This window comes from Hylaeus volcanicus, chromosome 7, assembly GCF_026283585.1.
Source record: "Hylaeus volcanicus isolate JK05 chromosome 7, UHH_iyHylVolc1.0_haploid, whole genome shotgun sequence".
Lineage (NCBI taxonomy): Eukaryota > Metazoa > Arthropoda > Insecta > Hymenoptera > Colletidae > Hylaeus > Hylaeus volcanicus.
In genome coordinates this window covers 60,960-73,098 of record NC_071982.1, presented here as the reverse complement: position 1 = coordinate 73,098, position 12,139 = coordinate 60,960, and the positions used below count along the sequence as shown (strand labels likewise).

Sequence of the window (12,139 nt, the reverse complement as noted above, 5' to 3'; positions counted from 1 at the left end):
CGCATCGCATCGCATCGTATCGCATCGCATCGCATCGCATCGCATCGGCACAACTCGCGAGGGCATCGTTCCTATCGCTATAGCGATATCGGCCAAGCTGGAAAAGGAAAAGCAGCTAGAGACGAGGGAAAGAGCGAGTAAAAGCGAAACGGGCCGAGAGCCGTTCGGGGAGTCGGCTAGCGGGGGTGGCAGAGGCAAAGGTGGGTAGAACAGCGGAGGTGAAGGGTGAGAGAACGCGCAGCTGGTGGATCAATACGCCCCTCCGTTCCTCCCTCTCCGACTTGTCGCACGATCCCTTTTGCAACGTTCCGCCCCTGCGGAACGTCTATCCGATAGATGCGACGCTCTTTTTCGCTTCCGCAGGCGAATTTCTGCTTAAACTCGCTTCTCTCTCTCTCTCTACTGCTGCTGCTGCTGCTGCTGCTGCTGCTGCTGCTGTTGCCGCTGCTACTGCTACTGCTATTGCTCTACCACGTTAGCCGGCATTTTCTTCCACGCGTCTCCTTTCAGGTTGCGTCACCAATCACCATCTTCTTCAACGCCGAACAATTCCTTTTTCGAAATTCCGCAAGAAATTAATCCACAACTGTGCCAACTTGGTTGCATTGAGTCGACGTCAGCATCGCTTACAATTAGATAGCTGCCGCCCATTTCGCTCGGTGATCCCTCGAAAGCTCCGCAATCGAAAAGCGGAAGCTATTTGTAAATTTCGAGCTGGTCACGCGATACCTTGGCCGACCTTTATCCAGGTCTCCTTGTCTGTACGGTTCGTCGACGAGAAGATTCGCGGTCCTTTCGAGTCGCTTCGCGCGACTCTTGGAATTTCCCTCTCTCGCAGAGAGACGATCGCTGACCACCGATCCAGTTTTAATACTCGTCAGACTACAGACTAGCCCGATACTGCACCCATGTTGCGCAACACCCGACAACCAATTTATTCAATTGATATTACGTAATTATTTTACTCTACGATCATTCTATTCTCGACACAATACATGTTTACATCGCGTTCCATTCGAATCAAGGGGATTCAATTTAATTATGGAATAATATTTTTTCTTATTTGGACCAGCAGGAGCGGTTCAAGCAAAATTACTCCAACGATCTAGCGTACGCTAGACAAAATATCGACAAAACTTATATATTGTCGTCCGCGAGATTACAACGGGGGAGAAAGAACATTGTACGATTAGTTTACAGCGACATAATGGAAGAACTTGGAATCATTCAAGAACTCGTCAGAGATCGATACAAATAATTATCGGAAACTAAAATTTCGATAGTTTGATCAGCTTGAGAAAATGTTGGAGACTGTGCTTATCCATAGCTACTCCTGGCATAAATTCTTGAAAAGCGCGTCATTCGAGTTTCAACGACCTCGACAATGTGTCACCCTTCAGTTTGCGTCACACCTACGGTTTCGACGTACCTCGATCGTTTTTGATGCGCAAAGAAACGAGAAGCGGCACGAGGCGAAGATAACGGGAGCTAAACGAGACCAAGCAAAGAAAAAACCGTCCGCGAAAACGATTCCAGTATTCTCAGTATCGGCAGACACCTTGTGCTGCCGGCAGCGACATCGTCGGCGGTGGCGATGGCGGTGGAGGTGGTGGCAGCAGCAGCAGCAGCACCACCACCACCACCAGCACCAGCACCAGCACCAGCAGCAGCACCAGCAGCACCAACACCAGCAACAGCAGCGCAGTCCTGCTGGCCCTCGGCAACGTCGAGGGTTACTTTCCTCCCTTTCTCTTCCGCCCTTCTTCAGCCTAGCCACGCTCCCTCGTTTCTCTTCGTCGTGCCGAGTCTCCCTCGAGGTCTAGCTCTCTCGCACGCGGAACATGCGCGGCTAGGCGCGCGCACTGGACACCCTTTCACCCTCGTCGTGGGGCTCGAGGAACCGAGGAGAGGGTACTCTCCGAACCTGGAGGAGAATCGAACCTCCCTCCGCTTCGATGGGGGAGGAGGAGGGTGCGGAAACGGCGCCGACACCGAGCGACGCAGTGCCGTCGGGACGTTCGACCGTGCGATACCGCCTCTGCAAGGGTCACCTCGAAGCCATCACCGCTCTCCACTCTGCTTGCGTTGCCGACACCAAGTCGAACCGCCGCCGTGCAGAAAACTCGCGTATCGCGAAACAACGCGACAAAATATCCACTCCTTCGGAGAATATCTTGTCTGGTTACGGGGACATCGATATACCTCGAAGAGACGAGTATTTCACTCGCGTACATCGAGGAGATTTCAACGATGACGAGGCAAACACGCTGCCACAATCCGATCACTCGACTACTTGGACACGCAATCTTGGACGCTTGCCGGGGATATTGTCTTGTCACAGCAGTACGCCTTTAAAAAGTTACTGGTGTGATGGGACATTGTCCTCGTCTCGTGGCCCTCGCCGAAGGGATCTCGACTCTACTCTAGTCTGCTCTACTCTACTCTACTCTACTCTACTCTACTCTACTCTACTCTACTCTTGCCTACTCTTGCCTACTCTACTTTATTCGATTCGACTCAACTCGATACAGTGCTTACTTGCTACATTCTTCAGTGAAATAGACGTTAAGCAAGTGTTCCACGCTTGAACTGTGCTTCGTGACACGCGTACACGTTCAAAGAATGGTTACGGCGAAAGAGAAGAGAATATAAGAGAGAGTTAGTTTTCAGGTGTCGAAGAGTATTGGTCGATCGTGAATATTCCTCGCCTTTTACATTATCCAAAGGTTGCTCGAAAGTTCGTTTCGATAGGCACTAAAGCTCTGGTCGAGCCCTCTCTTAACTTTTACCAGCGCGAATGCCACCAACGATTCTGCTCGATAAGCCAACTACCGGAAGGTGCGGCTGCTCACTGGTCACGATGGTTGATCGACAAATTTTCTTACTTTTTCGCCATCCGGGAAGCCATTTCCTCGTATAGAAAAGCTTAATCTCACGGTTTCTCGCTTTTAGAGAAACCTTCCGTTTTACCGAAACTTGACAACTCATTGTTGTTACCCATAGTGGATCACGGAAAGAGTCGTACATATAATCACGGTTCGCGTTATCTGATTTCGCAAAATGGCCGTAAATCTCGAACGACGTCGTTGATGCTTCGTTCCTTTTCTTTTTCCCCCTTTTTGCTTACGCAGCCAGCGCGACGCGACGCATCGCGACGCAATGTTTTCAAGTAAATGCGAAACGTACATTGGTAGTGTCGAATTGTCATCGAAGAAGAACAAGAATACGTCGATTCGTCAACGTTCCATCGTTTCATCGATGATAGAAACCATCTAGCCGAAGTAATTCCATTAGCAACGTTTTCGTACGCATTTAAATAGAATTCCAGAAACGTCGTCGCGATCGAACTGTGTCGAAATCGACGTGGCCTACATCCACGGAATAGCCATACGGTTCCTTCTGTCGTTACAACTGCCAAATATCTGCAGTCATTTACTGAATAATGAATCAGTCTTGTTTCCGTGCGCGACTCGGTCTACCGAATTAGAGCGGCGCCACGACGGGGTAGTGGAGAACTCGAACGGGGTCGATGAAAAGGTTAACGCCGGGTTTAGGTCGATCATAGGCTTTCTCTTACACTCTAGTCATCCCTCTCTATCTCTAGTAAACTCCCCTTCTAGGTTGCTTGGTTTCCCCAGTTTCGATTAGAGTTTCCACTAGTCACGACACAACGTTCGATCGTTGTTGGAACGACGCGACGCGGCGTATACGTCTGAATATGCCGGCGGTAAACCTCGTTGATAGCGTTTTAACGAAAATCAAACTATAGCCGCTCTAGAATCGAAACTAACCTTTTACATCGAAAAACCGACTCCTCCGATTCCTACGATACATCGGACACTCGAGAACTAATTGTAAAAGAAATCAGCGATCGTGGTGATTCCGAGCAAAACGACGTCTCATTCCACATCGATCGAGCGAATTCTTCAATGTTTATCTGGTTTCGTAGAAAGAATGTTGGCAACAAACTGTTCATCTTGTCTGTTCTCGGTAAATCGCCCTCGGTATTTACTAACAATTTCCGACGCTCTCGTTAAAGTAAACAGTAACATTCGTCCATCGATTCGCGTGCCGTACTCGAGCGGATAAGACAACTTGGTTGAATATTACGAAAGGACTCGTCGATTGTCGACACGTTTCATTCGAACCTTGTTCTCGCAAATTCCCATTCATTCGATATCGAAACATCCGAATCTCGAGCTATCGCAAAGTGAATCGGTCTCAAAGTACCTAGCGCGATTCAAGTTTGAGTAAAGAGAGAATTGTAAGAATAGAAAAAGAGGCAAAATATCATCAGAGACATCGCGGTGAGAATTGATTAGCCGTTGGATTAACGGGCGCGGCACGTCTGCGATTCGAAAGAGAGGAGAGGTTTGAGGTCGTCGTCGTCTGTTGGAGTCGGATTTCACGGACGGCGGTGACGGTGGTGTGGTGGTGGTGGCGATGGCGATGATTTCAGTATCGGTGATTGTGCTCTACCCTCGTAGCTGCACGTGGAGTCAACGTAGCAGTAGCGGTGGTTGCTAGTGCTGGTAGTGACGGTAGTAGTGACAGTGGTGTTGGTGTTGGTGTTGGTAGTGGTGGTGGCGATGGTGGTGGTACTGGTCTGGTGCTGCTGGATGGATGGGGTGGGTTATCATCTAACCTTCCTACGGATTGGTAGAGGGCACAGCCACCAGGTGGCGACGCGCCCGACACCGGAAGAGAAGGGCAAGGTAGAGAGGTGGTGGATGAACGAGTAAGAAGGAGAGGAGGCGGGTACGCCTATCGGGCAACGGTGATTAGTCGCGACCAAGACTGTGCGTACACCTGCACCTGCGGCACATCTTTTGCTGAAATCTGCGTAAAGTTCGTGCAAGCGAAAAGCCAACAGACGATCCGTCGAAAGCAAAAGGAACGACCGAAGCTCGGAGACTCGTCGAGAGGAAGAAAAGATTCCGTCGCGTTCATCCCCGTGAGAGACCCCTTAGACAAGAGAACCCCATAGATGTGTAGAAGGCTATAGTATTACACCATCCGCGCGCAGATGTCGTTGTTGCGTAGACCTTGTTAGAGATTAGATAGAAATCCGTTTTAAACACATGTATTATATATTCAATATATTTCCGTATCTATATATAATATAATATATATATACCGGAAATTGTCTGTACACTTGGCTCGATTCGATGTATAAGCGTGTTTGTATGTGTCGACGCAAAGCCGGTTCACGATCGATTTTTCCACGATCGTAGCGTACGATACATCGCGTCGCGAAAAAGTTTCGTCGCTTGCATTTTTCATTGTACGCAATTGTCTTTCCAATTGATGGCGGTGTTCCGTGAACGGAGCGTTCGCGTTCCAAGGATACCAACGGCAACGGTGAACGAGCAAGATCAGATGGCAGTTAACAACGAACAATTTGCATGCATTGCGCGTTGTTATAAATTGTGAGATTAACCTCTGCATACACGTAATCGTGAGCATATCTGTTGAGCACCATTACCCGTAACGTGTCATAGAAATGCACACATGCACACATATTCACACACACGCGCGGCTACGGATTGCGTATCCTTTAATTAGGATATTTCGTCCGCGATAACGACTCTGTTCGTTTCGAAAGGCAACGCACAACTGGCTATTGACATTTGAACGGAAAGCATGTAAAGATCAGTATACGAGAGGAGACATTACAACTGAAATTTCAATAAATCGAAAAAATGTGCACTCCAATAGCGAATAGCGAATCGTCCAACACCTTTAATGCCTCCATTGATCCAAAAAAATGGCAACCCGATAAAATCGAAAAACAGTTTTACGAGGAAACGATATTCGTCAGGGTGAGAACTGTGGTGATTCGTTTGCAAGTTACACGTGTAAACGACCATTAAGATAATTAACCGTGCCATGATCGAAGGGGTTAAACGTCACGCGTCACGGAACAACCCCATGCGCGTGCGCATCTTTAGATGCTCTCGCGGTTGCTGACATTTTCCATTAGGGAGTACGACCGGGCGCCGATTCAATTTATTTTAATTTGAACGATATTAGTTTTAATTAGAGCCTAGGTACATACAATTAACGCGAAACGCGTCTTCGTCGCCGTCGAAATTTAATGAAATTAATTCTTTTCTAAACGCTTTACACGGAAAGTTGTCCATAAGAGCGATAGGCTGGATAGGGTGGTTCAACGTTCGTCGAGGTGTGCGCGCGTCAAGACGCGTGCGCGTTTGCCCACCGCTATCGTCAGGTGTTTGAGCGCACAACAGGTGCACTTTACGCGACACCTAACTGCGTCAGATGCGTCGACCTTTATACGATAATCCGCAGGGTTAAACCTCACCTTAATCTTTTTAATATTACAACGCGAGAATACAGCATGCACGCACACGATACTCGAAAAGCTTTGCGCTTGCTTGTATTATACATATGTATATTCATCGAATTCGACATGTTCGTTATATAAATTCTATTCTTCGATACATCATGATTTCATCGTGAAACATAAAAACGTATCGAGAATCGTTTCGCGCAAACGATCTTTCTCATTTTTTTTACTTTCTACCCATTGTTGTCTTTCTCGTAATTCTCTCTGTCTCTCGGTTTGTGTATCCGGCGTTCACGTTATTGGATCAATACGCGAGGTTCCAATTAATCCACAGGGGGTGCCCTCGACAGATGCCCTATGGGAAACATCATACCCTCCTAAACCACAACCACTCGCGGCAAACCACGTCGTCTCTACGTCACACGAACGCGGCCCACGATTCGAATGCGATCTGCCCGAGCAACGGCGACGACGACAATCTGCTCGACTCCTCCAAGTCTACGGACCAATTATTTTCACGTTCGCGAGACGACCACTACTATAGTACTACTACTACTACTACTACTACTACTACTACTACTACTACTACTACTGCTGCTACCACTACTACTACATCTACGATATTTCTAAAATAAAATCTTTTCTCAACATGAAAAATGCATATTTTTCGATCCAGCTATCGATATCCACCGATACGAAGGGGCTATCGAACGAGGATTTTCGAAATTCTGAGATTGTATTATGGATTTCCTATCGATACAAAGTTTCCATAACGACCGTTGCGATTTTCTTTTGTTTCAACGCGGCAAACCGAGAGTAATCGCGTCGATCGATGCCTCGATTCCAGAGTAGCCTGTTCGTTAAGTTTAATCCGAGCAACAATGATGCGCTTTTTCGAAAATATCGAAAAAAGGTAGATCGTACAACTCGAGTCGCCGCGTCTCAAACCCACAGGGCTGTCGATCCGTGCACTCGCGCGACGCCAACTTTCCACCTCTCTTAGGGACGGGCGTGGCTCTGTTTGCGTTAATTAATCGCTCTGCCACGTTACGATCCTGCGAAAACTCCGCGATTCAGGTCGCTGGCCTCGCCTAAAAATAATCCACTAAACTCTGCCGGCAAGGTTATCCATTCGATCGACAAGTTATTGGTGTATCCAAGTCGATGCCAGGCCGTTTCTTTCACCTTTACCCGTAATAGATTCGACAGAGAGGCGGAGCGCGCGCGCGCGCGAGAGAGAGAGAGAGAGCTGGTGGTGACGAAAACCGCGACAACGACTGTGGTCGTTTCGCGTACTCCTCGTTTTCGTTTGACGATCGACTATATTTTGGACAGAGACTGGATGAACCAGTATCGACAACCAGTAACAACAATCAAAAGCGTAACAAACGTTTCGAAATACTTGTTCGAAATGAATCGAATACATCGATAAATGAACTTTTATTGTCGAATATTACTCTAGTTGGGGATAAACGCACCTTGGCAACAGGTAAAACGTGCAAATGGGAGAATGACTTTACCGCTAGCCGGTAAACTAGATTGCTACGATACCGAGAACACGCTGCGTTATCGACATCCTCGATGTTACCGTATCAACCGTACAACGGTACGAAATGCTAATCCATACGTAGTATCGTGTCAATATCAAACGCGACTCGAACAACGCATAGATTTACGCGAATCGTTCGATAGCGAATCGCAACCCCTGTGATCGAAATTAAAAGTCTAATAACGAGAAACGTTAACTCATCGGCGATTATTGCGTAGTGAAAAATTAATCATTTTTCAATTTACGAATTCATTTTAAATAAACTACTATACCAAGCTTTTATTTCTTATGACAATCAGTTTCCGAAACACACGGTCTTGAAAATAAATTTATTACCCAACAATCTAGAATTCTGCTTTTAACACAGACCCATTACTGGCCCTCTAGCCCTCCTCATTGCTAACCAACATAGGCGCGCGAGCATCCACATATCGTGATACACCGCACGATTATATGCCACGATTCATAATTACTCGTTCCAGTTGGTCTCGATACCATCGAGACATCCTCGACTTTGCTCGTTATCTCTGGCTGACTGAAAATGATTCGCCATATTCTCAAAATTGTACGCGGAGGTTCTGTTCAATCGTGAATCTCAAGGTGACGGCCCTTCTCTTTCGATCGCGAATCGCGCGCTATCACGTCCATCTCCCAATTCACCCTCGATCTTCTTCTCCTCCTCTCGAGTCTCTCGAAACGTGCTCCGCTCGTAGAGAAGCCGAACCAACAGACCACCGAATCTTTTATTCTTTACACGAAGAAGGCACTTGTCGCCCTCGCGGCGTGGCTGGTTCTGAATCAGCTCGAGAAAAAAGAGAGAAAAAAAGACACTCGAAAGCAACTTGTCGGGTTATCGGGAATTGTACTTGAATCGAATCGATTCGATTTATCGCGTTGACGCGTGTTCGGTTCGTTCGGTTCGTTCGTTACCAGGCAAGAAGGTACGAACGAGTTTCATCGATGGGGTAGCTTAACGTCAATTCGCGTTCAAGCCACGATAAAGCAATGCTCGATGCGTATTCGACTAGCTCGCGACCGATACGTCACTGTGTTGAAAAACATAATATTAACAAACGAATTTACCCTTTAACGAGAAACCCATGATTATTTGAAAAACTTTGATCGTCCGTCGAACAAAGTCGAGCGAAATTTTGTATCGGTATTTGTTTGCTGAAATAGAAAATAACGTCGGAAAAGAGACCATTGTTCGTGTATAGACAGTGTTTTTCTGCAACTCGGACGTGAACTTGTTCGAGTCTTTGATTTGTTCAAATAGGCTAATAGCTACGTATACGGTTTACGACACATTGAACAATATTTACACTCTTTAACTTGGTAAACTGTCGGATAAAGTTTCGATAGAAAACGCATCGGTTAACTATTTCGAATTACGGAGAAGGAAAATTGATTACTATAATCGACGCGCATTATTTTCCCACAGACGTAACGCCCTATCGTTTGACAAATATCGTTGAAAAGTAGTGCTTTTGATCTTGAGGAAAAGTAACGTCCAAGAAACGAACAAGTCTGCATAAAGCGTAAAGTAAAGTGTCGATGTAGATGCCATGGATTATTGTAACAGACAAGAAACGCGGATAGGTACGGAATTTTCCAAAGCGACGCAAGAATTTTGTTTTAAAAAGAAATTGTTAACGTGATATTTTCGCGAGAGCCTTTCTTTTTTGAGAGCTACAATCTCGTACGATAAATCGTTACGTTCGTGGTAGTCCGGTAGACAGACGAGGAGAGAAAGGCAACAGAGAAAGGATGAGAAACGAAAAGTCGAAAAGATGCTGAGAATTTGCCAGTGAAATTTAATTTCTGGTCGTGAATAGGATACATTCGATCGTCACGAAAAATAGACGAATTATCTGTAATCGATCCATGGACGACAACCAAGTATCTTGGATGTTTCTCGAGGAGACGATTCGCAAGAAACACACTCGAATCTCCAGAACCTCATGTTTTTTAACGATAACACTGGTTTCCAGTCCGATGTGGTTGGCTGAAACAACGAATCGTACTCTGTCGTTTCTCAATTATATCGAATCGCAGATTCGCGCTATTTCAGTGAAATATTTCACTGGCCTAGTGCAAGTGTATCATCGTTAATGAATATTGCCGAATACACGCTTCTAATAAGTTGAATGTTTCGAAGCAACTTGTCCTTTCTACTGCCTTTCTCTCTTTACTCGAACGATAACGAACTAGAGGATTTTGATAATTATCGACTCGCGAGAGACAATACGCACACCGTATCCCGCGGTCACCTCTGCTTTATCGTTCGCGCTCGCACTTGATGGTCCAGCGTCGGTTTACCAAGCCTGGCGACCAGCTTTCGTACCTGCATCCTTGCAAAAACAGACACAACAGAGGGAGTTCTCGGTTGAAAACGTTTGGTGTGTCTCTTGTGTGACCCGCCCCGCCCCGCACCGCACCGCACCGCACCGCACCGCACCGCGACGCACTCCTCGTTGGACTGCGTTTCTCTTAATTCATTTCCCTGTCTTTCCTCTGCTCCTCGCCGCCAACAAGGAACGTGGAAAGCCTGTGAAAATCGTCGATGCTTGTTTTCGTTTCGAATGAAACATAAAGACTCGATGATTCGGGGAGGAGAAAAAAGAACTTGAAAGGACAAGTATATACTGGACCAAGGTGGGCGACCGAGATGGCGCCAGACAGGAGAGATAAATCAGTCGAAAGAACGGGGATCCGATAGTCGGTGGAGGATTTGCGGATTTTTCGCGGTCTCACGAGCCGCTAGGGAACGCCAATATCGTTCGACTGGTCGGTAAGACTAACACTGCTAACCATGGGATCTGGGCATGTGTTACTCGATCGTATCGATCTTGTTATCAAGGCACGATCATGTCTACGGTTATCGGTGGCACGACAATACAAATTAGAAGACAAACATTCACTTGGTGAAGAGCAGTGTTGGAAAAAATGTGATGAGTGACATTATACATATATATATATATACATGTATCTAACGACGAATAATACTAATACTAATACTAATACTAATAATAATAATAATAATAATAATAATAATAATAATTTAGTTGATATATACCCAAAATGTATATATAGATCCAAGACACTAGATAATATATGGCGCTGAATTAATGGAAAAAGAAAAAAAAAGAAAAGAAAAGAAAAACAATCGTTCTAATTTATAAATGTAATAATCCATTTTGGATGTACCTTAACACGTGGCAACCCCGTTTTAGCAGCCGATCAAGACTACAAAAACAATGTAAAATTTATTACACCGCCAAACAACAAATAAAACGAGCCCACGTCACTTTTACACCGGGCGGCTAAATTGTTGGAATGAAAGAAACGAAAAATGATTGTTGCTTGTCGGGAAACAACAAGGTTCCAATAGGGCACACGTTTATACGTTACTATTATTTCGTCATCTCTTGTCCTCGATCGATTGCCGATGTTGAACCCACAAGCTAGGGTACATCCTATACATGTATACGTATATGTATAAATGGGTCGTTTCATGCGAAATCGGACATCCTTTGGAGTAACAATTCGGATTCTGTCCAAACCTGGACACGTTGGAGTCCTCGACGCGACGCCGACGCCGACGCCGACGCCGACGCCGACGCCGACGCCGACGCTTAAACCCATATATCGAATATCGAGGTATCGTTAAAAATTCTGGAAACCGATGGTTCTTCGCTTGGAAAATTCTTGCCAGTTCAACAGTTATAATTTATCGCAAAAGGTTAGCACCTTTATATTCAACAGCTGTAAAATCAATTTTACGATTGGACAAATTCCGTTTCCATGTCGCTTCGAGGTACTGCGAAGAAATTCAACTAAAGACTTCAACGTATCCAAATTTATGCAAATTCCAAAGTATCGCTCGAAAAAAATGTTCTCTATCACAAATCTGCACACTACCAGACACGATGTTCGTCACGCTAAGTTACCAATTAGGATTCGCAGATTAGAACGAATAATATGTAAACTACAAGCGATATACATATTTATACGTACAAGTATATAGAGAGACTACAAACAGCGATTTTACATGGTGGCTTGGATCGTCGGACCCGTTGTTGTTGTTGTTGTTGTTGTTGTTGTTGTTGTTAGGCAAATAAAGGATTTCCGGCTACTAATTCGAATCGTAACGCCATTTATACATACGAAATAGAAGGGTTAAATGTCAGGGTCGCGATCGGTTGACTCGTTGTTTGAAAAAGCATTTGAATCTCATTTCATGGATTTGTTTCGCGGTTGGTTCTCTCTCTTAAAGAGAT

At 45.6% G+C, this 12,139-nt stretch overlaps 2 protein-coding genes across 19 annotated transcripts in view; one reads left to right on the top strand and one right to left on the bottom strand.

Annotated features, from left to right (window-relative positions):
* The window catches only part of LOC128880547 (RNA-binding protein Musashi homolog 2), a 54,849-nt gene that overhangs the window by 8,078 nt on the left and 34,632 nt on the right, over positions 1-12,139 (bottom strand). For 5 of the 14 annotated variants that reach the window (XM_054130778.1, XM_054130779.1, XM_054130782.1 and 2 more), the window contains one exon: positions 10,204-10,407. The exons of 7 other annotated variants lie outside the window; for them this stretch is intronic. The gene's annotated coding sequence lies outside the window, so the exon portion shown is untranslated. Of the gene's footprint in view, positions 1-10,203; positions 10,408-11,876; positions 11,995-12,139 lie in introns of all 14 variants that reach the window. 2 more of the 14 variants (XM_054130780.1, XM_054130781.1) reach the window with 2 other exon arrangements.
* The window catches only part of LOC128880552 (sestrin homolog), a 43,473-nt gene that overhangs the window by 27,507 nt on the left and 3,827 nt on the right, over positions 1-12,139 (top strand). For 3 of the 5 annotated variants that reach the window (XR_008457858.1, XR_008457865.1, XM_054130792.1), the window contains one exon: positions 6,645-10,195. The exons of the other annotated variants lie outside the window; for them this stretch is intronic. Coding sequence is in view for 1 of the 3 variants with exons in the window: in XM_054130792.1 (XP_053986767.1) it covers positions 6,645-6,945 (301 nt within the window). In the remaining 2 variants the exon portion in view is untranslated. Of the gene's footprint in view, positions 1-6,644; positions 10,196-12,139 lie in introns of those variants that run through there. 5 annotated transcript variants of the gene reach the window in all.